Genomic DNA, 27,944 nt, shown 5'->3' on the forward strand with positions numbered 1-27,944 from the left:
GACCATCCTCAACAGGCTCCAAGAGGCAAAAAATAGGGATCTACCTTTGGGAAGATTCTGAGGCTTCGAGGGGTGGAATGATTTGCCCAAAATCAGATAGCTGGGAAATGGCAGAGTCGGGACTGAAACCCAGGCCCAACTCCAAACCAATAGGCTCTTTCCATGGTGTTAAGGGATGGATTAATGGCACTTATTAATATCTATAAAAATCTTTTATTAAGGACATGCTCGTAACCATGGCTGAAGTCATTTATTTTCATTGCTAAGTTATCTTCTGCTACAGTCTGGTAATGCCTTGCCACTGTGTTTGCCATCTGCCTAGAGTGAAAGGGACACTTTTCTTTTTAAAAATTCATCCGTCTGAGTTTTCAGTCCCGGGGGAGGCTGTCTTGCATTCCCTTCACTCAGTATAATCCCGTGCAGGAATGGTGATCTTGCGGATAAATTCATCGTACTTCACTTTGCCATTTGGTTCGACATTTGCTTCCCTGAAAAGATCATCCACTGCAATAAATCACATTAATTTTTCAGTTTAACTTTAGTATTACGTTATAGGACATAGAGTTCTTGGAGGTGGGGGTTCCCCAGAAGTCTTCCCTGAGTGTCAAGTTGACTGTTCCCATAGACCAGGAAATAAACCACACAGCAGGACAACCCACCCCGCTACCCCTGCAGACCACTGATACAATTGTGAGTTCATCGGACTTTCTGCAGGAGCCAGGCTGGTGGGTAGGAAGGTGTATCAGTGAGGATTCAGTCACTTAAAGCCACCTTATGCTTTTTTTCCCTGTACCTATATTTCTAGACACCTTTGGCATAGATTTTACCTTCCACAGCCCAACCTCCCAACTGAACAGACACCCTTGGCAGCTGCATCCTGGGCCACCCTGGCATGCCTGCCTTCCCTTCTAGATTGATGTGCCCCCTCCCAAGAGGGGACATGGTGACAAGTGGTGTCTGCCACCATCACCTCTTTTTTTAAAAAGTGTGTGGGGGGTGGATAGTATAAGAAAAATTCAGCTGTCTAAAGCTGAAAGCATACAAAACTGCCATTGTTCTCTGACATTGCTCCAAAAAAAATCACTTCATTTACTTCTTTCTCTGGATTCCTCGGACAAAATACTAGCTTGTCCCGGATGTTGGCAGGAAGAGACATTTCAGATTACACTGCACAGTGGCCCCTCAGGGACAACCTACTTTTGGCTCTTTGAACCCCTAACTCTTGCAAAAACTGTTTAAACTGCCCTGTGTCAACTTCCTTGGCCTTAGATGTCCCCAGCATATAATTCTGGGCAGTTGGAAAATACCCTGTGATTCTCTACTTAACCAGCCTCCTCTAAAACCTAATTACTGTGCACTGTGCCTAAGCTGATAGTAGTGCTGAGTATTTTTAGAAGGTTGAGGAGACTCCAGTTTATGTTATTTCATGGAGAAGCTTCTGTCCTCCAGCCACTTGGTTCAGACCATCCCAGGGGACAGGTCCAGCATCATCCAGCACCAACCACTGAGCCTCCTCCTGGCCAAAAAAGGGGCCACACTTAGGGTCTGCTTGCTGGGTAGCGCGGTGGTTCACTCTTGAGCCCAGAAAGGACCAGGGGGCTGAGGTCATCCTGTCCCAGGCCTTAGAAGGGAGGCCTCCCTGGCAGCCTTCTTCAGCTGCTCCAAGGATGCTTCTTAATAAAATTGAAGGTTTTCTTTCAATCACCCAGGATTCCTACTTCTGCTATCATGTTTCCTGTCTCCCACAGCCAAAGGAAGGGAAATGGTTCTCCATTTGCCAGCTTCTTTGAAATGTTTCTTTACTGTTTAAACGGATGAAAAATGTGTCGAGTTTTGAGCCGGTGGTATTGCTTTAGACAGCATTAACCATAAGAATTAAGGCCCCAGCTGGCCCTCTCTGCTAACACTCCACCTGGTACATAAAAGGCCGAGTAGTGTCCTCAGAACTTGAGGGAGGACAACAGAGCCCATGTTCCCTCGTTCACATTAAAACAGCCATAATGAAAGACGAGATGGTGATAGCTGCCAGCCTGAAAAAGCGGGGGAAAGCTGAATCTGCCTTCTGTAGCACTATTTTTAAATGCGTTGCTCTGTGCCTTTGTGACTGCAGATAAAATCTAAGCAGACTGCTTTATAGAATGTTAGCTCTTGGAGGGACCTGAGGGATTGTCTATTGTAGCCTCATTTCCCAACGAGGAAACAGGAGGGTGAGAGAGGTTAAGAAACCCATCTGAGGTCCCCTAGAATGAGGGGGAACCAGGATTCAAATCTAATACAATCCACAACCTGCAACCCCTCCTCTGGTTTGTTACGATTTAACCAAAGGCTGACACTATTGAAGCTTTTTTCCTCCACCCACTTGTGTCCTAGCCCAGCCCACCCATCCCAACCATCGGCGAGCCTGGTGTCCTAAGTAGGAATCCCAGCCTCTGGGGTGGGTGGGTATACACTGCGGTGGTGACAAAATGGCTACTGTGGCAGGACGGGTGCTAGCCAGGCAGGCCCGGCATTGGGATCTCCCTTTACCACGTGCAAAGGGCTTTCCCGGAGGTCCTAGACCCCTTGTCCTGTTCTGAGGCAAAGGACACTCGTGGGGTTCTGTGACTAGCAGTCCCAGCAAAGGCCACCCCAGACAACCTTCTGGAATTGCTGTTAGAGCTGGCTAAGCCATGAGGAGAGGGAACAAGGTAGCATCTCAATTTGTAAACTTGGCATCAGCAGCAACTTCAAAAGACAGCTGTGGCGAGGGGACAGAGCCCTAGATGGGTTGGGGGGCGGGTACAAGTGTCTGACAGACCTGCGTGCAACTCTCAGCTCTGCTACTCACAAGCCACTCCACCTGTTTCTTCATCAGTATAAGGGGGCACTAGTGCTCCCAGGGGGGTCGTAAGCACTGAAAAGGTCCACAGTGAAAGCATAAACTCAGGGTGAGGCCCAAGTAGATCCTTGCTGGGCTTCCCCGGGCCGCCCCTCACCCTGTCTGACGACTGCCCCAGACTTCCCAGCTCTTCCCCTGGATGCCAGTCCAGGACTCACCAATCTTGACATCTAGTTGCAGTCATCTGGGGCATGCATAAAATGCAGTGTCTGCACAATCCTAGTGGCATGAACCAGGCTTTGATGTCCACCCCACCAACTCCCTAATCTGCTGCTGTGGGGAAAGAGGGACCCAGCCCATTACCTTCCTTGTGGGTGAGCTTCTCCCCCAGTTTCATGAGTTTTGACCGCAGCTCAGATGCCATGATGTAGCCTTTCTTCTCCTTGTCCGCCATCAACATGGCCAAAAGAATTTCTTTCTTTGGGTCCTCTTGTTTTATTTGCGTGTGCATAATGGTCAGGAAAGTGGAGAAATCCAGCTCTCCATTTCTGTCTAGGAAATCCCCAAACACAGCAGTGAGCGGGGAGGAAAAGGCTCTTGGTAGGGAAGCTAACATGCCTCCTGCCCAAGCCTGCGTGGCCAGCTCAACGGCAACCTAATTCAGGAAACGCCGTGGTGGCGGCCGTGGTCATGATAAAGAAGATGCAGCCCCTTCTGCTGAGCTCCCCCATAGATTTGCCTCATTTCATCCTCCCAACATTCCTCAGGGACTATGGTCTTCGTCATCCCATTTTGCCCACTTAGGAGACAGAAGCTCGTCACCTCACAGAGCAGTGCAGGACCAGGATGGAGTACCACCTCCTCTGCTGCCTTCCAGGTGCTTCTCTCCTGCCCTGAACTAGAGGGAAGTACATCTATGTGTCCATCCCCTGCTTAGCAGCCACTACTGCACATGCACAAAGGTGGACAAGTGACCACACCTGGCACCTCGAGCCCCAGTCCCACCAGGGCTGGTCACTTGCCTTTCCCTTCACTGCCGCCTCCCTCCCAGGTTCCCTAGCCCATGCCCCTCCTCCAAGCATGCCTGGGGACCTCAGCCCCGGCCCTGGCAGGAAAACAGAACTTCCCCTAACCACAACTTCCTGTTTGGAGGAGATAGAAACCAAAGGAAACCACCACCCCTTGGAGGTGGAAGCAGGTGATCTCAGTAACTGGGCTCCCCATCCCCAGGCTCTAAGCCTTTAGAGGGCCACGCCAGGCCCGGCCCACTCTGCCCCAGTGGGCTCCCAGTGCTGCCTCAGGCACGCTCTGAGGAGATCTCGGGTAACCCCAGCAGATGGTGGGACGCCCGTCTGAGAGATGAGGAAACAGGTCCAGACGGGCTGCAGATCAACTGGTCTTTCCTGACCATCCTCTCCCTCGGGGCCCCTCTTTCCTTCCTAATGTCCAGTACAAATACAATACAAATAGCCAACCCAGCCTCTGACACCTGTCATTTTTTCTTTCAAAAAAACAAACCTGTTTCTGGTTATAAAAGTCCCTATTGTCGAAAAAATAGGGAACAACAGAAAAGGGAATGAAAATCATCCATACTCCCATCACCAGAGAGAACCACTTGGCAATGTTTTGGGTGGGTTTCCTTCTGCCAGTATTGCATAGCTTTCAGGTCAGTCTTTGACATCAGAAGAACTGGGTCCCAATCCTAATTCCATCATTGGCTTAAGCACTTGGGCAAGTGACCCAATGGCTCTAAACCTTGATCTCTACCTGTAAAATAGCGCCTGCTTCATAGGGTTGTTTCAGTTAAGCACATGACAAATACTCAATAAAGGGAAATTGTCAAAACAACATTGGGATGACTATTCGCATTGTCTTGACCGCAGGGTTGTGATGACCTTGTTGGAAAGCTCAGATCTCAAGGTCCTCTGTGAGATGGGGGTGAGGATTCAAGGAAGCCAGAGTGATGCACAGCACACCTGGCTAGGTGCCTCCACAGCTCCCAGCGGATGACCTCTGACTACCATCTGCCCCTCAAACCTCTGAGCTGTTCACACCTTCAACATCTGCACGCACCTGTTGGGCCCCTCCCGAGACCACGGCTGCAGGGCTCAGGGCCCCCCCACCAGCCCAGACTGCTGCTTCCCCAGCCCTGGCCCGGCCCACTCACCTATCCCGTGTGTCCGCAGGTGCTGTTGCACCTCCCCAGGTGTGGGGCTGGCCCCCAGGCACCTCATCACCACTATGAGGTCAGGGGCTTTTATCTTCCCCCGCTGCTGCTTGTCATACAGGGAGAAGCATTCCTTGTACTCTGCGCACAGCCCAGAAGGGAGAGTCAGAAGAGCGCCCTCAGCCCCACGCCCTCTTTGTCCCCTCCCTCCGCGTTCTCTTCTCTCCCCTCCTTGTGCCCACTCCCTTTCCCACCTCCCCTCCCAAGGGTGCCAGATACAGCAAATAAAAATACCGCACTGGCAAGTTACAGTGAATTTCCAATAAACAATGACCACATTTTTAGTATAAGTATGTCCCAAATTTTTGCAGGGGATATACTTATACTATTAGGTTGGTGCAAAAGTAATTGAGGTTTAAAAGGTTAAAACTAATCTCAAAAACCTCAATTACTTTTGCACCAACCTAACAAAAAGTATTTGTTGCTTATCTGACATTGAAATTTAACGGAGTATCTTGTATTTTATCTGACAACTCTATCCTCTCCTCCTGACTCCCCTTCCACCTGCTCCTTCTCCTCCCTTCCTTCCCCTTCTCTGCTTCCGCCTTTCTCCCCGCCCACAGCTGACTAAAACCACAGGGACGCCCTCCTGCCCCTACCCCTGTCCAGGGAGACCAGGAGCCATTAGCAGGGCCTCCAGACACCTAGGGGACCATTGTAAAGACAACTGATGTGGGGAAGGGGGATAATACAGCCTCTGGCTTACTGAGAGGACCAGAAATCCCCTCTGGGAAGGCTTGGCAGACGATGCTCTCATATGTGGTAACAATTATTATTACAGTTGTGGGCACTTCTGAGCCCACGGATCTAACCCCCGGCCTCCAGGCTGCTGAACTCTCAAGATGCCCTCTGCCACAGGTCCGGGTCCTGTTCTTAGAGGTGTCAAGGGTACTGCTGGGCCTTCTCCTAGGCTCGGACTAGATCCGGCTTGCTGCTCTCTTCGAACCCCTTCTCCCCTGGTGGAGAGATCCATGGTCTCAGTTCAGTGGAGCAGGCCACCCATCTGCATCTCTGTCCCCAACGCTTAACCCTGGAGGCACAGAGAGGCCACCTGGGAGCTTAGGAGGATCCCTGCTCCTCCACCCCAGCCCCAAATTCAGATTCAGGGACTGGGGGTGGGGCTGCCAGGCTGTCATTCATTCATTAAGCATTAGCAGCCACTTTCTTGATGTCAGGCCCTGGGATACAACGGGGAAGCTTCCCTTTTCCCTTCTGGGAGCTTCAGAGACCCCCGAGGGAGGGTCCGTGAGCCTCAGAACCATGGGTGGGAGGACACAGGCAGTTGGCTACACGCCAGTCCTAAGACCTGTTCGGTCTCGCCTGGAGACCAGCGTGAGGGAGGCCCTGCCCTGGCCTTGTGTTCTTAAAGTTCCTGCTCTGGACCTCCTCTTGGGGTGAGGATGCCCAGGGGTCTCTAAGGTGGTGCCCACCTGGAGCCTACAACCCTCCACCCACTCTTGTAGACCAAGGTCTGTGTACCCATAACTCTGAATCCCTGCCCAGGTAAACTTAAGCCCACAGCCCGGGCCTGCAGGACCCTACCTGGCCTACACTGGGTCTCCCTTAATCCAGGTCTGGGCCCCTGAGTTCTGGGTAACCGCCGTCTTCCCCTTGGCCTTGTGGAAACAGAACTGCATGCTGTGTGGAACTGAAGGCTGCTTGGGGAACAGCAGGGTCGGGGATTCAGGGAATAAAGTACTCTCAACACCAAAACTAGGCTTGACGTCAGGCAGAGAGGACCTCAGAGACCACCTTAGCTGACCCGCCCCATTACAGAGGGGGAGACTGAGGCCCACTGAGCATTCTGCCCAAACGTGAACATCTGGGCTCTTTTCTCTGTCTCTGCCAATTACAAAGGCCCCCTCTCTGTTGGGCCCTCAGCCCTAGCCAGTTAATGGTGTCTCTCTTTCTTCCTCCCCTATTATCCAACTGCCCCTCAGGTTCTGGAGGAAAACCTACTGAGCTCTCTCCTATCACCCCCATTTGTAAATCACACTGACAAATGTAACACCAGCGTTTCTACCTCTGAGCCTTACTTTTACCTCCACCCAGCAGCAGCCTCCCCTGTAGCTCAGGGCCTCTTCCCTGTGGGTGGGCCCAGAGCCGCCTTCTTCCCACCAACAGAAACTGAGCAGAGCAAATTGCCTAATGAGACCCATATTTTGCTGTGAATTGCTGATTAAAGAGCAAACCCAACCTACCATTAATTTGGTCCTGGGAAAGAAACTTGGCCTGCAGCAGACAGAGGAAAACAGTCAGGGAGGGACTCCAAGAAAGCACCCCCCTTCCCCACCCCAGTCAGCCCGACAGGTGACACAGACCCTTGCTTACCATCGCGGGGGACCTAGGGCGGCACTGGTGGGCTCACTGCTTCCAGGATTGACCTCTTGGTTTCCTGTCTCCCACTTCAAGTCGAAAGTCCGCCAAGCTGGGTGGAGGCCCCTGTAATAAATCCGCGGTTGCCATGGAGACCAGGCCCAGCGCCAGGGGTCAGATTCCAGCTTCCCTGCACAGCTGATGCCCGTCTCAGCCTGGGCAGAGCAGCAGGTTGGGTTTGGAGAACACAGGACTGCAGCAGAGCTCCCCGGGGCCTCCTGTCCTCGGTCCTGCATCAGGAAGCTGATGGGCTGGTGCAAATGGACAAATGTTCCTTTCTGGGAGCCCTCCCTGGACACAGAGAAGGGGTCAGTGACACACAGAGAGGGGTACAGGTGGGGCTGCCCCTGGGGGTCTCCTCTCTCTCTCTCTCTCTCTCTCTCTCTCTCTCTCTCTCTCTCTCTCTCTCTCTCTCTCCTGTGCCTAAGCTGAAAGCTGACAAGGTACCAGGCACTTTCCATGCTCTTATAAGGGGTCATCACACACCATCTTGTGGGCAGGGAGGAAACTCGGCCAGGATGGCACAGCCCAGTGATGGCCTCTGTCACCACCCAAGCCTTGGGGTGCAGTATGAGAAAGGGACACAGGTTTTGGTGCTCTCAGGTTGGATTCCAATCCTTTTGCACATGCCCATTTGCTGAGTGACCGTCGCGCATCATTTCACTGCTCTGTGCCTCAGTTTCCTTGTTGGGCCTCGTCACAGGACTGTTGAGAGAATCAAGTGGCCAGTGCATAGCCAGTCCTTAATGTGTCAGTTCCCCTCCCTCCTTCCAGGGGCCCTGGGGATGGGGAAGGGGCCTGCTCTGCTGTGTAGGTCCCACAGTGGGCTCCCAAGGGGCTCAGTGGGCGTCCTCTGAGGTGACTTTCCAGGGCAGGAAGCTCCTCCTTTTCTTCCTTTCCTTTCTCTGCCCTCCACAGCCCCCACTCCTTCCTGCAGAAGCTGCTGACTCCCCATTTCCTCAGTGGTTTGTGTTCCTCCCCACTCCCCACCGCGTGTGTACACACACACACACACACACACACACACACACACGCGCGCACGCGCGCAGGAAGTGAGGGTAGGGTGGGGTATTCCCTAGAGCTGCTGAGCGGGGCACAACTGGGTTTTCACCCTGCAGCTCCGTGTCCACAGTTTGTGGCTGCCATATCTGTCGAGCTCCAACTCCAGGGTTCTGCCCACTTTGTCAGAACCGGCCTGTATGGCCGCACAGGTTGTGTCCTGCACAAGGGCACTGGGCCCAGGGGACAAGTGAATCCAGTGAGGGGCTGTGAGGAAGTGGGGCCTCTGGCTAATTTGTACAAGGCACAAGGACGGGTGCGCCCACCTTTGGTCCATTCCTCTCCCTCCTTTTCTGACCACCTCCATGTAGAAAGTTTCCCTTTTCCCCCAAACTGTGTCTTGAGTCATCTCTGCACGCCTGTTTCTAGGCCCAGACGATTTCAGCTGGAGGATTCTGACTCCTCCCTGTTGGGACTGAGAAGAGAGGCTGGCTGGGGTTCAGGAGGCAGGAGAGGGGAGCTTCTTACTAACAGCCTTGCAAGGAAGAGGCGGTGAAGGAAAGTCAGGTCGGGCCTTGGAAGGGCAAGGGGCACAGGACTGAGGCTTTTGGGGAAGTCTGGAGGGGCCAGGCCAAAGCACACACTTGGGATCACCCTGCATTTTAGAAGGGGCTCATGGGGGGGAGACAAGACATTTCCTTGGGTTTAGGTTAGTGTATACTGGGGTTTGGGCCTGTGTGCCCCCCCAAAGGCATCCCCACTGACACACCCTTCCTTAGGTTTTTAGGTGTCTCCAAGGGGTGTCTCTCATATGATCGAAACACCTGCATGAGGGTGGTGGCTACACGAGGGTTCGTCGGGTTGTGTGTTGTACTGTGTTGTATGTTATATTTCAACTCATCAGGAAAAGAACAGAGCCCCCTCCATACCTCCTGGGGTGAGCTTTTGTTCACCTGAAGGGCCCACCACCAGGTTCTGATTCAGCAGGTGGAAAGGGGCAAGGATTTGCCTATTCCTCTGCCATCCTGATGCTTCCAGCCAGGACCACATGTTGAGAACCACTGGCCTGGAGTTTTCCAGGTGGAGTGAAGCCAGGTTGCAATTCAGAAGTATTTGTAGGGAAACATTTCCAGTAAACTTCCCAGAGAGATCTCTATCAAAAGGAATCTCCAAGCCTCCAGTAATTGGCTGCAATTTCTTTTCCAGTCTAAATACATTGACCCTTGAACCACACAGGTTTGAACAGTGTGGGCCCACTTGGAATTTTTTCTGATAAATAGAGTAAATGTATTTTATCTTCCTTATGATTTTCTCAATAACATTTTCTCTAGCTTACTTTATTGTAAGAATAAAGCATATATATATATATCATATAATAAAGCATATATATATATATATATATATATATATATATATATATATATATTTATATATGTGCACACACACATACACACACACACACACACAAATATTTATAAATTTTGGGGACAGAGCCAGGAGAGCAGTTTCCAGACTCTTGCCCTCATGTGGAAAGGTGCTCACTCAGGTAGTAAATGGCCATCAACTATGACTGGAAGGCCATCAGCTGTGGCTAGTTGGCCATCAGCTGTAACCAGTGGGCCATTGGCCACTAATATAACTGCGTGGCTACGCTAGCAGCAAATGGGGGCTAGCAAGAAGATGGTGGCTGAGCTAGCAAGAGCGGATTGCAGTTAGCACGATGGACTGCAGTTAGTTGGTGGGGTTGGTTGGCAGAGAAGCGGAAGGCAGATTGTGGATCGTGTGGCTCCTGCTTCCTGTGTCGCCAACCCAGCCACCAGCGAGAATATAGTGGAATGACTCCACTACCTATGGCTCCGTGGGTGTTCCTTTTTGGCCTCACCATATCCTGCGTTCTTATGTGGGGAGCGGGACAGAGACCCTGCATGACACCCTGCATGATAAAATATGTGTTAATTATGTTATTGGTAAGGCTTCCGGACAACAGTGGGCTATTAGTACAGCTGGCCCTCACATCTGTGGATTTTCAATCACGGATTGAAAATACTGTTTGGATCCACAGTTGGTTGAATCTGTAGATGTGAAACCCGAGGACACGAAGGGCCTACTGTAGTTGCTTTCGGTGATTGAAAAGTTCTACATGAATTTTCGACTTTGCGTGGGGTTGGTATCCCTAACCCCTATATTGTTCCAGTATCAACTGTATTCACTTTCATACCTAATTTTTTATTCACTTTAAAAGAAGATGTTTTCTTATCAAAGGCCCCCCGAATCGTATAAACTTCAGGCCCCACACAGCAGGCCTGTGCTTGCTCATAGGATATCTATTAAGTCCTCCTGTGAGTAGGCCTCGGACAGGGGTTTGAGGTCGGGTAGGAATCACATGAGGTTGCTGGGCAGGTGGGGGCACAGGGTGTATGATGGTGTGAACGCCCCTGCCCATCTCCTGCCAGTGGCCCCTCTGTATTGTCTGATACAGTAGCCCAGTCAGCTCCCAGTGACCGTCTGCGTGGAGGCTGAGACCTTTGAAGATCGAGAACTGAGGCCCCAAAAGATGAAGTGACTTGCCCAAGACTAAGGACCAACCCACCACAAACCAGCCTCCCCACCTTCCCCCAAAGGGCACCCTCTTCGCTTCAGCCTCTGGAATGGGCTGGTAGCGCAGCTGGGAGGCTCCTTGTGACATCTCTGAGGGATAGGTCTGGAGATGCCCTGACTTAGCCCCCCAGCCACACAGCCCCCAGACTCCTCTGAAGAGGGCTGGGACTGACTGAGGTTCTTGTTGCCCACCCCCCTTCCCAACCCCGGGATCCTACGAAGTGATATGGAGGGCCAGTGAGCAGCAGCCACACTAAGCCAGATGGGGCTGAGTGGGCCTTTGGGGTCTGCCCAGCACTCTGGGACGCAGACCAGCCACACTCTCTCCTCCTCTAGGGACTTCTCTCCTGCCTCCCCAGTTCACACCGAAATTAAGTAGCAGCCACCAGCCAGGCTTGACTTCACACCACCTTTATTCACACCTCACCACCTGATGCTGCCAGCAGACAGGAACTGACCAAGGGTTGGGGGACCCTTCAGAGGGCTGCAGAGGGTCCCCAACATGAAAAGAGAATCTGAGGCCTGGGGCTCCCTGAGAACACAGGAGAGGAGGCAGTGCCCAGGGAAGGCAAGGCAGGCCCGAGACCCACGAGCACAGGTGGGGGGGCCAGTGCTGGCTGAAAATGAGGCTGTGGTGTCCGCAGCTGTGTGAGGAGACCTGGCCCCAGTGCCTGGTAGAAGGCAGGGGGTGCAGGGTTGGGGTGGACATGCTGCTGGGAACAAGGCCTCCCTTTTCTGGGAGCAGGGGCCCGGCAGAAGGCATGAGATTCAGACTGAGAGAAGGCCAACTGGAGAGGCCCTCAGCACTCCTCCCTGAACCCAAAGGGGCTCAGGGAATAGTGCAAGTGTTTGAAAACTCTGTCTTCAGCAGCAGCTCCAAAACCTGCAGTCAGGATGACAGGAAGAGGGTGCAACAATTCTCCTGGAGGGAGCGGTGGGAGACAGAGCCTCCGGCAGAGGGAGATGGTTGGAGAGCTACTGAAGCCAGCCCTCTAAGGTCAGGCTGGTGGTTGGGGGAAGGGGCTGGCCTCTGGGTCCTTGGGGTCGGGTGGCTCAACACCTCATGCAACCTGAGGTGAGGGTGAGGGTCTGGGGTGCACATACCCCTCCCAGGGTAGGAGAGCACTGACAGGATAGAATTACTCGTCCACCCCCAGGCTGCCCCAAGAGAAGACCTCAGAGCGCTTCTGAGAGGTTATCTGGTCCACCCCACTGACCTACTTTGGGACTCTGGACACATCTAGTACAAATGAGGCCCAGAGAAGGGACATGATACACAGAAGGTTCATGTAACCTATGTAATCAGGGTGGGTCTGAGGAGTAGGCCAGGTTGTGGCCAAGTCCCCTCCTGACTCTGCCCACCCAGGCCTCTCCTGCATGGCTCCCGGAAGACTTCCCAGGAAGAAGGGATGAGCCCTGCCCTGAGCAGTGTGAGTAAGAGGGGCCCCGACTCCAGTCAGGTGCACAGGAAGGCAGTGCCCGTAACTTGACCTGGACACACTGCCTAAAACTAACCCCCAGCCTGAAAAGATCCAAACCAAACAAACTTGACCAGAAAAAGTCTCCTGGTGATGCACGCATGCGCACATGTACACACACTCACGCACGCACATCTGTGCACAATGCATATTCTCACCCATGTTCTCAGTCACTGGTTGCACACACATGGGTGGAAACGCATGCACACATGTGCACACACACGTGCACACAGTGCATACACACACACCCCTCTGCTCAGATAGCCCATCTCCCACCCAACAGAGCCAGGAACTCAGTGTTGGCTGCTGACGTGGAGGGTGTAGAATGCCCAGGGCTCAGGGACGTAGATGACGCCGGGGTATTTCTTCCTGAGCACAGGGTCATTCCATAGCCAGGCGACCCAGAGGGCCACGAGCAGGAGGGTGAGGGCAAAGGAGTAGAAGAGGAAGAGGCCGTTACTGTCCAGGAAGAGGCGCTTGCGCTTCTGGTGCAGGACGAGGGCCAGCATGGCGAAGAAGGTGAAGATGAAGAGGATGAAGATCTGGCCCTCCGTGACCAGGTACCTGAAGAGGCCAGTAGGTGAGGTGAGGCGGATGCCATGACAGCCCCGTGCTGCCCAGCATCCCTCCCTCCACCCAGGCACCAGTCAGTCAGAGGGGCTCATCCAATGAGAGGGCTCAGGGAACCACACCCCTCGGAGCCACAGGCCACAGGCAGCGCATTGGTTAAGCTTGGAGAGCAGCTCACAGTTTTCTTTTTTAAATGTGAGTTTGTTGCCAATATTTAAATAACAAAGGACCTGAAAATGTGGATTTCTGGTTTCTCTGATCACATTAGACTTGTATTCCCACACGACAACTGACTAGAGGAAAACGCAGCTGTCCCCTTTAGAGAGCTCTGTCCTGCAGCAGTCCCACCATTCCGTGGCCTCACTTGATATCTGCTTGATGCATCTGTTACCAGCTCGGTTCCTACAGGCATCTGAGTTTGGGGATGCAGTTACAGCTTATGAGAGCTGTCATTATTGTCTCCTTGAAGGCAGGGACACAGTCGCAGATCTCCCAGGGTTCCCTGCAGCTCCTAAGGCAACACCTAGCACTGAGCCAGGGCTCTACAGGGCTGTGTTGGAGATGGATTCTATTGGCCCCAAGGTAGCACTGGGGTTCTGGAAGGTGGGGCACAGGGTAGAGGGGCATGAGGATAGAGAGAGGCCACACTCAGGCCTAGCTTACTGGTAACAGACAGGCCACCACTAGAAGGGTTTAGCGTCCATGTTTAGGGGCACATGTTGTGTTTAGGGTCCATGCATGAGACAGGGGCCCCAAAAGGGAGGTTTTTCACGTGGGGGTCACATAATAGCTGTGGTCAGGAGCACATTTTTATTGCCTGGCTCACACTAAGTGCCTCCTCCCATTCTCCACGGCAGGTCCAATGTCTACTCACCAGTAGTACAGGCCACTGGGCACCACCAGGAGCAGGGCTGCCCCCGGCATCGAGCTCTTGGCTTGGGTGGGGGTGAAACAGCCGCTGAAGTACATGAAGAGGATGAGGAAGAAGGGGAAGTACCTGCAACAGGGAAACCAACGCCTTCGAGGCCTGCCCAGCTGCGCTGCCCTCTTCCCCACCAGTCCTTGTACTGGTTCCTTGCACCATCCATGCAGTGTCACTTCATGGTTTATCAAACGCCTGGTTTGAGGGAGAGCATTCAGAGTCCCTGCCAGCCTTTCCTGCGTTGGGGGTCCAGGATGGGACAGGAAGGAAGCAGGAAGATGAGGCCTGCTCCCCAGGCACATGCAAACGGGAGGCCCACAGGCTGGCTGAGTGTGTGTGTGTGTGTGTGGGGGGGCGTCTCACACTGCTCTGGCCACCTCACTCCCTCCATGTGTGTGTGATGGGCGTGCCTCTCCCTCAGGCACAGACTAAACACCAGCAGCACCTCACTGGCCTGGAAACAGGTGTGTGCAACAGGGCTTAGGAAGGAGAGGCCTGAGGTCCAGGTAAATAAAAAAGAGGACAACACCTGCTGGGGGCCTCCAAAGAGCTCTGTGATGCTCCTACATTCACACTGCGCCCACAGCCTCATCCTCTTCCCACACACACCTCACCTGAGAGGACCACCCTCTCCCCCCCCACACACAGGCTGCTTCTCCCACGCATGCATGCTGTCTCTTACATGCACATGTACCCCTTTTTTCACATCCCATCTTGTCTCCTTAATCACCCTCCTCACCCCCTTCATATGCCCCCCATACACTCCCACGCCCTCTCCTCCTATTCACGTCTCAGAAGAGGTCTCTGTGCCTCTCTCCGCCTTCTTTCCACAGCCTTCCATAGGAAGGGTCTTCTGGCAAAGGTCACGGAGAGCTGGCAAAAGGACCCTCTGAGCCAGGCAGATCCACTTTCCATGCCCCCACATAGACTCTGGAAACACAAGTGTAGGGCACCTGTGACACGAGTGAGCTCACCCACTGTGGGGACAGAGTCCCAGAGAGCAGTTTCCGGGCTCTCGGCCTCATGTGGAAAGGTGCTGGCTCAGGTAGTAGATGGCCCTCAGCTGTTACCGGTTAGCCATTACCACTGCTATAACTGCCATGACTGAACTAGCAAGCACAGATTGCAGCTAGTAAGGGAGTTGGTTGGTTGGCAGAGAAGCAGACGGCAGATCGTGTGAAGCCTGCTTCCTGTATCTCCAACCCAGCAGCCAGCGAGACTATAGTGGTATGAATCCCCCATCCATGGCTCCGTGGGTGTTCCTTTTTGGCCTCACCATATCCTGTGTTCTTGTACAGGGAGCGGGAGCTGAGACCCTGCATTACAGCCACCCAGCTCCAGGGCTGGCTCTGTCATTAACTAGCTGTCAACCCATGGTCAAACCTCCTCCCACTGCCTCCCAGTTCATCCTGTGTAAAGTGGGGTTTGGAACTGATGATTGTTCCCTCCTGGGGCCTTGAATCTCCCGGGTCTGAGTCCCTCCTTTGTGAGGGGTGAAGGGGTGGGGGTAGCTCTCTTGAGAGTTTTGAGGAAGGGGGAGGGCACGAACTGCACCCCCCCACACACACACACACACCTGGTCTAGATGGCCCTCCTCAGCTTCCTCCCCTTTTCCATTCCCAAAGACCAAGGACTGACACTGGGGGGTCTTCACCCACCATCACCATTGGGGGGTTGTTTATCAGCACAACGGCCTGCGCCTCCCCCACCAGCCTCAGGCTCCCAGGGACCGGGAGAGCGCGGGACGGCCGCTCGCTGCCCTCTAGTGGCCGCCGCTGGCACCGCCGGGCTGGAAGGAGGCGGAGGGAAGCTGGCCCCCCGCGCGTCACCCAAGCCGAGATCACGGCCTCCGCTCTGGCGAAGAGAACGCCATTTCAGCCACTGCATTTGACACCTGGAGGCCCGAGACCCAGAGTTTTTTCCAGTGTCCCCCGAGGCCGGTGGCAGAGCTGGCGGGGGGCCAGGGCCCCTGTGTAGACAGACTGGCCCCATCACTCACCACATGGAGTGGCCCAGGTACTCGTCGTAGTAGTAGAGCAGCTCGAAGGAGTCGATCTGAGGACACAGGGGCGACAGGGTTAGAGGGGGGTGCTCCAGAAGGGTGCTGGCCCACGCAGCCCTCTGGCCGCCCTCTGGCCACCCTCCTGCCCCAACGCTGGGGCCTGCCTCCAACTGCTATCATTCCCTGCCTGCCAGTAGCAGGGGGCCCAGGTGGGAACCAGTTAATATGCCACTTACTAATAACACGAGTGTCCTAGCTTGGCGGGGGACACTGTCCTCACTAGCCTATTGCCTTCAGCGGGTCACACAAAGTGCTAGGTTGGGGTATCGCTTCCGCCTTCAGGACAGGCTGTGCCTGCAGCCTTTACATGGGGTGGGGGAGGCAGACTCACCAGCGTCTCTGGTTTGAGATTCTTGATGATGGGGTTCTCACGGACAGACAGGTGGTGCTGGTAGCCACTGAAGAGCAGGCGGTGGTTCACTGAGTCGCCCACCAAGTGGATGCTGGCGCCCATGATGAAGGTGATGATGCTGACGTAGATCACGGAGCGCGGCAGGGTGCGGGGCGACCGCTCGATGAGCTGAGGTCAGAGGGAGGCCCGGCAGCATGACCCGGCCTCCCTCACAACACAAGACGCCCTCTGCATCCCTCCCTTGCACCTGGGCTGGGGTGGCTGCCACCAGCTGGAAAGTCACTCACAAACTGGTGAGTCCCTAGAGTGGGCCAGCCCAGCCTTCAGAGTCTCACAGCAGGGCCAGGGGAACAGCACCCCTTTTTCCCAGAAAGGAAACAGACTCAGAGGGTCTGGCTCATTGCCCAAGGTCACACACAGGCCTCCTGTTGGAGGTGATGCCAGGCATTCAACACAGGTGCTGGGGCCCCAGGCTCAGCCCTCCCACTGCCAGTTGTGCCCCTGGGAGGCTGGGCTGACCTGCTGAAGAGATCATCCAATTTCTGAGTGATTGGTTCATAGCAAACATGAAGAAAATGACTGGGATAGGGCTGAAACTAAATTATTTAACTAAAAAGACTCCTCTGAATTCTGAGATTATACATTTCCAACTTTTAGAGATTTGAAATATCTTTCTAAGAACAACATGATGGGGATAGTAGACAGTAATAGTTATTTTAAGAGCCCTTATTTGGCAAACTGCAAAGCTGGCAGCCCTGGCTAACTGTGTGTTCCTGGTGGCATGTTAAAGTCAGGGATCTCTGGGCCAGAGGGTAGAGTTCACCCTCCGTTGCTGCCATTTCTGTCACCTGGCCCCCATCTGCCTTCCCAGCTGGTCCCTGACCTTTTCTGGGAGCAACCCGGCCACTCCTGCCTCAGCCTCCCCAAATGTATTATGGTTCCCAAGCATGGCCTTGTCTTCAGGTTCTTCTTCCTGAATGCTTCTCCCACTTTGCCCCCTGGCACAACAGGCTGAGACCCAAAACAAACTCCTCTCCTTGGGGAGGCCTTCTCCATCCCTCCCAGCCAGAGGCAGCCCTGCCTCTCCTAGGTCCCTAGGCTCCTGATGTGTCCCTCTATCACAGCCTTCATGTCCCAGACTCAGGCAGCAAAGCCTGACTCAGGGCACTCCAAGAGCTTGGCACTAGCTCCCTGCTGGCTGGAGGAGGGAATGAGGGTTGGAAGGGACAGCAGGGAGCCTGGGCTGTACCTTGAGCAGGAGAAAGGGCGTGATGATGTTGTAGGCCATGTGGAAGTAGTCCCCCACGCTGGGCTTGTTGAGCGGAAACCATTCGAGAGGGAACACCAGCTGGGGAGCAAGGAGAGGAATGGGGTTCAGCAGGCACAGCCCCCCCAAGGCCCTCAGGGGGTCAGCCCCCACCTCTTTCACACATTTTTAATTCTTTCTGTGATCTCTCAGGATCCTCTCGGCAGTCCCAGGGTGAAGATGTTTCTGGACAGAGAAACTGAGTCCCAGAGAAGGTAAACGGACTTGTCCCCAGGCACACAGTAGATGCAAATCCAGGCCTGACCCTGTGGCCCTCTCCCAGTGGGTCCTAAATAAATGTTCCTGGGTACTGGCCTGGTAGTTGGAGGCTCCTTTGGGACTCAGTTGTGCCAACAACTGTCTTGCTGAGCCTGGGCAAATCCTTCCCCTCTCTAGGCCTTGGTTTCCCCATCTGTAACACAAGAAATGTGGCCCATGTGGTCTACATGGACCCTTAGGGATCTGGCACTCCAGGTCTTAAGATGATGACAAGCTCTCCTGGCCACTCGGCCCAGGTGTGGGAAAATGCTCTGTCCACTGAGCAGATGCGCTGCTTCCAAATCAGGTCAAAAGTATACATTAGGAAATAAAGGAGGAAATAAATGAGGGCTACAAAGTAGCTTCCGTTTTTCCTTTCCTACCTTCCCTGAGAGAGGAGGCAGGCCAGGGGCAGTTCTTATGTCTGGAATGCCCTCACTCCTACTGGTCTATTCCAGTGAGTCCTGGCCTTGTTGGGGTCAGTGTGAAAACCCCTATTCATGGTCAAACATTTCTCTCTCTCTCTCTCTCTGTTTCTCACTCTCTCTCTCTCTCTCTCTCTCTGTTTCTCACTCTCTCACTCTCTCACTCTCTCTCCTCTCTCTCTCTCTCTCTCTCTCTCTCTCTCTCTCTCTCTCTCACACACACACACACACACACACACAGCCAAACTATACTTCCAGTATCCATTGATTGAAAATATGTGTAATAACCCAAAATTTCAATCAAAAATTTAAAATTTTCTCTCTTTTAATTAGAAAATGTCGCATTGGATAAAACTAATCTGCAGAAACACGACTTTTAGGATACAGGAATCTCAGTCTCTCTGTTTCCCTTTCTTATATGTGTGTATTTCTGTATCTTTATCCATAGCAAGATATATATGGTGGCTGAAACACTCTTTGTGATAGCAAAATACCAGATATAGGCCAACTTTTCAACCAAACAGGACTCGCTGAATACACTGTGGTACATATTTACTATAGAGGTTAAGTAGCCATTAACAGATATGACACCTTATATGTATTGGCATGAAGAGATATCCATGATAAAGTAAAACAAGCATGTTACAGAATAAGGTATAAAGTAAAACCTCATTTTGGCTAAAGATGCAAGATGTGTCTGTACGTTTGTGCGAGTAGAGAAAGGAGTGAAGGATGTGCCCTAACTGTCAGGGGTGGGCCTGGAAAGGGACGTCTCACTTCTTTATATGCCTGGGTATGAACTGACTCGTTACAACTACTACAGATTACTTTGCTAACTGTAAAGGTTTTATTTTGTAGTTATTAGTAGTTTGGGACAATCATGTATATATTTGAAAAGCCCAGTGTATACACAAGCTTTTCAACTATATATTCTCCCGATGAGCCCACTTGGGGTTAGAATGGATCCAGCAATATAGGCAGGATGGGGGAAATGATTTGCCCAACAGAAAACCCCCATTAGGCCAGTTGAGTCTGAGTCCTAGTGAGTGAGCAGAGCCACCAGCCAGCTCCTGGCCTCTTCTCCCCCTCCCCAGAGCACCAGGTTGATGGGCAGCTCCTTTATCTACCAATGTGCGGGACCTTCACATTGGAAGGGGGCTCAGAGCAGTTAGTTCACAGTCTTCTTACAGGTGAGAGAACTCAAGCCCAGGTGACAGTGACTTGCCCATAGTCACCCAAACCTGACCAGGTGCACTGACTCTTGGCTCAGTCCCTTTTCTTTCTCCTACATTAAAAAACAAACAAACATGTAAACCTTACAGAATGTCTGCAGAAGGGAGAACCAGCATCCACCGTAACTCCTCCCTGACACACTACCAGGAAAGCTTTTCTTCATCCCTTCGTCTTTGATCCATGTATACAAGATTAGGATTGTTACTGACTTGCAATCAGTCAGTATGCATACACCCCTCAGGCGCTTTTCTCCTTAAACATTCCAGGTTGCTCTATAGTATCCATAATTGCTGCTTAATGGCCAGGTAACGTTCCCTACTGGATACAGCGAAGTTGATTTACCCAGTTCCTACTGCTGGACACTGAGCTCACTTCCAAGTTTTAGCTCCTGTAAACAACGCTACAATGAACATCTTTGGGTAGAGAGTCTGTTGTCTTATTGCTGATTGAGTCTTCAGGGCAGATTCTTGGAAGGGGTCTTACTGGGTCAGGAGGGATGAACATATCAGGGTTCTGGATATACATGCTAGGCAGGGGGTGGGGCTCTGGGCCCGACTGCCTGGGTGCAGAGGCTGGCTACTGCACTTGCTAGCTGGGTAAGCTTGAGCCAGTTACTTACTCTCTGTATTCGCAAGTGTTTCTCATGTATAAAGTTGAGATTAATAATAGTGTTGATGTGAGAACTAAATAAGTTTAAACATATAAAGAGCTTAGAACAGAGTAAGCACTCACTGTATATTAACTGCTATTTCTATCTTACTGTTGTTATTATTCATTCAATAAAAGTGTATTGAGTACTTATTATGCCAGACACTATTCTAGGTACGAGTTACCACCTTGACAAACCGCTTTCCAAAAGGGCTGCTTTGCTAATTTGCATTATCACTAGCATGTACAGGTGTCAGTTTCAGCGGTGGATATTGTTATTTTTACCACTCCCACACAAAAATTAACAACTTGGTACATGGTGGTAACTCGCTCAATTTTTTTCACATTCTGTCATCTACCTACTTACCTACATACCTACCTACCTGCCTATCTAGTACACATGAGAGGTTTTGCTGCTCTTCTGGTATTACTCTCCTCCATGTAGGCCATCACTGTAACTGATGCATGAAGTAGCCTTAGAGGGAAGGGGACGGTTTCACCAGATGGCACTAAAAATTACCTGAGGTCCAGTGTCATACATAATATCTAAAATTAGCCTATACACTTTGTCTCCAGAAATAAATACTATCCCAAGGCTTTGGGGAAGGCGGGTGGGGAGGCCCTGCTTTCTTTCCCACATCCCTCTGGCTTGGTGATTTGGTTAAACCTGGATGCAGGATATAGGCAGGGCACAGTACGACTGTTCAGAGCTACCAATTCCCCTGTGAGTCAGGGCATAATAAGACTATTCAGATCCCCCAGCGCCCCACCTCCCCCACCCACCACTTACTGGCAGTTGCCTCATTGGCCATAGTCACAGAGTCAAAGGACATGAAAGCATCCAGGCCTATTCTCACAGCTTACCAGAAGGGGAAGTGACTTGTCTAAGGTCACTCAGCTAACTGAACTCACACTGTCTCCTCCCTGCTGCCCAGGCTTTACACTCACCATGGCGATTGGGCGGCCAAAGTCCAGAACCCAGTTCTGCAGGGTAAAGTAGAACCAGAGGTCAAGGTGGAAGGGAGCCGTGCCCGCGGCCTCATCAGCCTTGACAGAGCTGTGCCTGTGAAGGAACCAGACGAGAGGGGTCAGCGCTTCTTCTCTCCAACCATGGGAATCTCTCCCCCTCCCCCAGTGAACCGCAAACATGTCTGGGGATTTGGGGGCAGGAGGAAACACATGATTAAGTTTTAGGAAAAGGATTTTGCAGGAAATACTGGGGTCTGGGCCTGCGGCCAAGGGTAAGGTGTCCTGGGAGTGGATTCCAGCTGCCCTGACCTTAGCTTCGCTGTGATTCAGGAAGGAAGCTGCCAAACATGTATAACAACTGTTTTCTCACCTATAAAATGATGAGAAAATCAAATGGGGCAAAGGATGTAAATGCGGCTGAAAAACCTGAAACACAATGATGGAGGAGAGCCGCTAAACTTTATTGAACTTAATACATCCAGGTACCATTATGGCTGTTTGCATATATTATCTCATTTAACTCAGAAACCATTTGAGGTTCAAATATCACCCCCATTTTATAGGTGAAAAAACACGCCCAAGGTATTAAGTAACTTGCCAGGATAGCTAAATATGTGAACCTAAATGATGAAGCTTGAGCTTGTATTTTTAACCTGTCTCATAGTTGTGTCCACAGTGATTGGTCTGTGGGATGGGTATGTGACCTGAGCTGGACCAATGAGCCCTCTACTGAGATTTGCCTTCTAGACTACAGACTAGAATGAATAGGGCCTCCCTCCCCCTTGGTTCCTGAAGAATGAGGAGGGAAGAATTGGGCTGCTGGTATCCCTCTGCTCACCAATCCATAACGAAACTTAAGAAGGAAGCCAGCAGGGGCGAGTTGATGTGAGAGCTATGGCATAAGTGGAACATCATCTGACAACACATCTTTGGATGGCTGTTCCTCCTGCAAAGCAGTTGGCCTTCTGCTCTTCACAGATGAGCTGAAGTTCAAGGGCCAGTGCATATGCCATCTCCTCCGGAAAGGCTCCCCGAGGAAGCTTTTCCCAAAGTCCCACCAGTCCCACTATAGGCATTGCTTCACCTCTAACTGCCAGCCTGGCCGTGCCATTAAGGGGCTGGAGTTTTCTTCTTATCTAGACCCTCAAGAGCAGTGACATTTAAGTTTCTCTCAATTCACCCACCTCCCAATCAGAGTCCGAATCCTCTTCACAGCATCCCTGTCGCTACTTGCACACCTCCAGTGACAAGCAACTCACTACTTCCTAAGATAATTGAGGCGTGTTTTATTGTCCCATTTGTGCCAAGAACAGGACTGTGTGACACACATTCATATTTTCCACAGTTCTCAGCTCAGATCTGGTTTATGTTCCGTGATTTATTGGCTGATTCGAAACAACCCCAATTACCAGTTACTCATTGTTTTTAGTGGCAAACATTAGCTTAGAGGCACCACAGAGGTTTTCCTCTGTCAAGCCTGCTATTGCTTCCATGACTTTCCCGGATCCTTTTCAGCCAATTTCAAGAATGGTCTACACTGGGCTAGTAGAGCAACCCTAAGACCCAGAAGGCAAGCTTCTGGGGGATCTCATCATCCTCCAGTTGCTGGCAAGACAGATGGAGTGGGCCTTTCCCAGGTCAGCTAAGTCTTCGTGTCCCCTCATCACTGATCGAGTCTGACGTGTGCTATATTAAACATCACCTGTTCCATCTCCTCTCATCCTCATAGCAATACCAGAAAGCAGTGCTTTTACCCTCCTGTTTTACAGATGAGAAGACTGAGGCCTACAGGGGATACGTGCTTAGCCAAGGTCACCCCTGTAGTAAGGAGCTGCAGCAACTATTCCTTTGGTGAGCCTATTTCCCACTCCTGCTGCTTCTGGTAAGAAATGATGTTTCCTTACCCACAGGGAGGGCCGGTGACCCAGGCCGGCCCAAGTGGGACTTTTCTAATTTGAGTTGGTGGAAAGAACTCCTTCCTTTCTGGTGCTGGGGCACAAAGCATAGAAACCTAGAGCTGCCTGTGGCCAAGGTTCCAGCTTCAAGGGACAGCCAGGTGAGAATGAAGCCGTAGCCCTGCTTAAACGAATCAAGGAAAAAGCGGAGAAAAATTCCCAGTCCCAGGCATCTCAAAGGCCAGTGGTCTGGCTACAAGAGTGAATACATCCCCCTTTGCCATAGCTGCTGCAGTTCACACTGGCTTTCTGTCACTTGCAAACCAGGAGTCCTGAATAGCATACAATTTAAGCCTGGGTCTATATGAATTTAAGACTTGTGTTGTTGATCACTTGCTAGTCTGTTTCTGATCATTATAACAAGCTATGCAGCATATTAGGAGATCAAGTTAGAGAGGGATCAGTGCAGCCTGGAGCAGTATGAAAAATGCAGAAGGAAGGGCGCCTCAAAGCATGGATGGGTGGGTTTAACCAGACAGGAAAGCAGGATCAAAGGTTTGGAGGTGGAAATGAGAAAGGCACTGCATGGAGTTGAGAGGCCTGGCTTATGGTGGAGGAAGAGAAAGGAGGGGCTGGCTGGGCCTTCAGATTGGGTAGATATTCAGAAACTAACTGTGAGGCCTGCTCAGGGATCTGAGCCCAGTGACTGGCATGAAGGCCCCACCCTGGCCCTTTCCTATTGTGACCATCAGGGCAAGGCCGCAAAAAGCAGACATTGATAACCTCCAAGCCTGAAGAACTTGGATGGAGGAAGATAAGAGCCCTCAGTGTTTTGCTCCGGAAACCTCCAAACTGGGCAAAGAGAAAGATGTTTGGTACAGGGAATAAAGGCATTTTGAAAGCCTGGAAAAGCAATTAGGGGTGGGTCTCTAGAAGCTGTGACAATACTAGGGCTCAGTAACTATTTCCTCTTCCACCTCAGGAGGCACCTCAGTCAGTGGGAATCCCTGTCATTAGTCCAGCCTGGCTTCGTTGAGCAGGAAAACAAGGGCAGGTATAGGACAGACGCCCAACTTGGGAATCAAGGTTGATCAGCATCTGACTGGTTTTCTTCTATTGGGTCTCTGACCACAGGAGGCAGATCGTGGAGGGTGAAGGCATCCTCTCCCCCAGCCCATCCTGGGAATGAACAACCTCAAGCTTGTGCCAACTTGCTGACTCCACAGCCTATGCCAGCTCTAGGTCTCAATCATCAGAAACTACTGCTACAAGCAATGGTGAAAGTACAACAGTAGGTAACCGAAAACAAGGCTGGCCTTTTCTCTCCTCCACAGCTTTACAAGTCTACCATATGGGGCAACTGATACTACAACAGTTGGGGAGTGCGCGCTCAACAGCTGAAATATTCAAAGCAATCAGCAGCATATGTGAGACTGCTTAGCAGGAAAGGAAGGGGTCTCAGCCATGGTGGAGTCAAGCAGGGACCATGAATGCGGACTATACAAGGGCTGATTTTGGTCCTATATAAGGAATGGTGAGATCCCCATTTCACCATGACACAATGCAAAGTTTGAACAGAAAAATGAGGAAATGAAGGCAAATAATAAGAGAAAAAAAGAAAGCAATTAGAAACTCCATGCATAACAAAAGCAGCATAAGATAGCAAATGTAATTGTTAAAACATTACTTGGCTCTGTAGAGAACAATAACTACATGGCTTAACTAGTGTATATATGTATATTGATTTGCAAAGTTTAGAATCAATCCACAGATAAAACATTGAAGCCAATTATGGATAAAAAACAGTAGGTAAATATTGTCAACCTTGACAACATGAAGGTAAACGGTTAGGGCAGGGGACTAATATTCGCCTTTTAAAAAGTAATCAAAGGAAACTGCATACAGTGGATCAAAAAAGAAATAATGATATATGCATATTCCCTAAAGCTACAAAAACTAAAAATAGTGATAAAAACACCATCTTGTGAAGAAGATGAGTGAGCCAAATCATAACAGGGAATAACCAGTTGGTAAACATTAGCTTAGAGGGTAAAATTGATAAACCAAAAAATAGCAGTTGAGCATAGGTTTTAAGAGTGTAGACTTTGGAGACCACCTAGGTTCATATCCCAGAGCTCTGCCACTAACCAGATCTTGAATAAGTTACTTAACCTCCTGTACCTCAATGTTCTTATTGGTAAAACAGGGGATAATAGTAGATCCTACCTCAAGAGTTGTGGTTGAATTAACATGTGCAAAAACTTAGAGCAGGGCCTGCTCCACAGAAACTGCTATACAGTGTTAGTTATTATTTGGAAATGTGAATTTAACTTGGGTAGAAACAGCTAAAAGATGCTAACATGTTGTCTCTGGTGCCAGAAAGAGATAGAACAGGGGCCATTGCTTTTTACTCTAAGCCCTTCTGTGCTATTCCATTTAATCATGGGCATGTATTACTTTAACACACACACACACACACACACACACACACACAGAGTCAATACAGCAGGAATGGATTACCTTGAAAGGTAATGAGCATCTTGTTATTAGAGGTATGTAAGCAAAGCATAGATGCAGCAGAGGAAATTCAAGCATCCTAGGTAACAGAATGATTCTACCTACTGTCAAGAGCAGCAATGACACTGAGAATGGGCCCAGACGCACCCAGTGATCGGGGCAGAGACACGCCGGGAGAGAGCCAGCTCCTCACACCATCCCCAGGAAGTATCCTAGCTGGTCTCCTAACTGGGACACTGAACTTCGCTGGACCCAGGATGCCCCCAGGAAAAGAAGGGAATGGGAGGTGGGGGCTCATGCAGAAGCAAAGAGGGACATTGCTCCTTAGCAGCCAAGTGTAGTAAGAGCAGAAACCAGAAGTTAGAAGCCCTGGGTTTAGGCCCTGGTTCTTGCCAGCAAATGATGAAACCTCTCGGGACCTCAGTTTGCCCATATACAAAACACACACACACAAAAACGAGTAAGATGCTGGACATAGAAGCCCCACACATGAGATAAAGTGGTGACCATATCTGATACCCACAGTTTTAACTGGGCTACTACAGTTCAGGGCAGTCAGATTCCTAACTTGAAAGGGATGATGATCAGAGATGTCCCTCAGTAGCAGGAGAGCTACCTTCAATCAAGACTCGGACTTCTCCCTGCATCCCAAATCATACTACAAACTTCCTAGAATTTCCTCTGAGCACACTAGTGCTCAAAAACCTTCCATGGCTCTCCTGTACCTACAGAAGAAAGGCTGCATCCTTACCCTGCCATTTAGAGTAGGCACTAGGGGTGAGGCAAGTAAGGCACATAGGGTCCAACATTTAAGTAGGCACTCTGAGGGTTGTACCCTGTCCTGAAAGTGTCTCCTTAAATTTTGCACTCTAGTCCCAGCCCTGCTGCCATGAAATGTCCTTCACAATTATTCTCCATCCTCCTGCCACTATACACCCAGAAATCATTGCACTTCTTGCCTTTCCCCAAACTCTCCTCGCTGGAACAGCCTTTCTTCCCTTTGTCACCTACCGAGTCCTTTGAGACTCGGCTCAAGTGCCACTTCCCCCACGAAGCCCTCCAAGATGACCTCCCAGCTCCTTCTGGACTGCGAGCTCCTCCCGGTTCACCTTGCCCACCCCTTTAGTGCCAGGCAGAGCTCTAGGCACACTAGACATGCTTAATGAATGCCTGCAGAACGCAATGATGTGTCTAAACAGGATGAAAGCAGAATGGAGGGAAAGATTAAAAGGCGGCTTCCATGTCTCTTCCTCTGCCCCGCCTGGCACCAACTACAACAACCAATAACGTCTTCCTCTCGGAGAGAGACGGGAGCAGCGGCGGTGTGAGGAAAGCCCTTCCTCATTCTTTGGAGGGGGGCGTCCGCACTTCTGCTGCTGTTTCTGCCATTTACATTCTCACATTCTTGGGTTCCTGGGGGCAAGGAGTGAGCCTCCTGTTTAATACCAGAATCCAAGTCCTATTCAGGGTTGGAGGGACTCCAAGAACTTGGGAGGTGGCGTCCGGGCTTGCGGGTGCGTTGGGGGCCCGAGTGAGCCCCCTGGTGTGTCCTCTGGTCCCGCAGCCCCCACCTCGAGTTTTTTAAGGCCCCTGGAGAGGTCTTCCCAGCTGAGCGACTGTCCTACAGCCGGCCCCATCGTGGGGGAACGCTGAACTTCACTGGGCCCATGGGGCCCCCAGGAAGAGAACGGAACGGGAGGCGGGGCTCAGGCGAGGGAGCAGCTGTAAGGGTAGCGCAGGGAAGCCGGACCCCACAGGCAGCATCCCGCCCACCCCGGCCCAGCAGCACCAAGGTCTGCCCCAGGCCGATCGCAACGGTCACGTGGGGATGGGGGACGCGGTGCCGCTGCGCCTTGCCGGCGCGCTCCCACCTGGCCTGCAGGAAGGAGGCGCCCGGCTGCGCGCCCTGGCCGCCCGCTGCTCCCGGGTGCTGCCGCCTCCGCACCGCTGCCTCCATGGCTGCCCCGCCGTCAGCTGGCCCCTCCGCCTTGCTTTCCCGAGTCAGAGAAGCGCTCAACTGGCCTGGCGGCGGCGACAAATACCCCGCGCGGGGGCGGCCTAGGGCGGGCGGGCAGGAGAGCGCACGGCCGGAGGCGCGGGCGGAGACGGGGCCCGGGGGCGGAGCCGACGATGGAGGGCAGAGGAGGGAGGGACAGAGAGGAACCGAGGCAGCAAGGGAGGCGGGGCCAGCTCAGAGGAAGGAGGGACGCGGTGATCTTACGGTCCCCGGGGAGGAGCGGGGCGGAGGCCTGCGCGCGCAGCGCGTGTGGCCTGTGGGGAATGGCATTTGC

The 27,944-nt window shown here is 51.8% G+C and overlaps 2 protein-coding genes across 2 annotated transcripts; both read right to left on the reverse strand.

Annotated features, from left to right (window-relative positions):
- Window positions 1–190: 190 nt before the first annotated feature.
- Window positions 191–7,667, reverse strand: CALML4 (calmodulin like 4). Its single transcript, XM_019725626.3, has 5 exons — window positions 7,377–7,667; window positions 7,247–7,277; window positions 4,986–5,126; window positions 3,182–3,370; window positions 191–504 (listed from the first exon to the last, which is right to left on the reverse strand). The coding sequence occupies exons 1-5, from the start codon at window positions 7,377–7,379 to the stop codon at window positions 401–403; spliced, it is 468 nt and encodes a 155-aa protein (XP_019581185.3). The 5' UTR covers window positions 7,380–7,667; the 3' UTR covers window positions 191–400.
- A 3,746-nt stretch (window positions 7,668–11,413) lies between these two features.
- CLN6 (CLN6 transmembrane ER protein) lies at window positions 11,414–27,760 on the reverse strand. Its single transcript, XM_019725627.3, has 7 exons — window positions 27,525–27,760; window positions 21,221–21,335; window positions 17,652–17,750; window positions 16,382–16,570; window positions 15,988–16,043; window positions 13,941–14,063; window positions 11,414–13,060 (listed from the first exon to the last, which is right to left on the reverse strand). The coding sequence occupies exons 1-7, from the start codon at window positions 27,608–27,610 to the stop codon at window positions 12,790–12,792; spliced, it is 939 nt and encodes a 312-aa protein (XP_019581186.2). The 5' UTR covers window positions 27,611–27,760; the 3' UTR covers window positions 11,414–12,789.
- Window positions 27,761–27,944: the final 184 nt, after the last annotated feature.

Source organism: Rhinolophus sinicus, chromosome 3 (genome assembly GCF_057876585.1).
Source record: "Rhinolophus sinicus isolate RSI-liver-muscle chromosome 3, RSI-T2T, whole genome shotgun sequence".
NCBI lineage: Eukaryota > Metazoa > Chordata > Mammalia > Chiroptera > Rhinolophidae > Rhinolophus > Rhinolophus sinicus.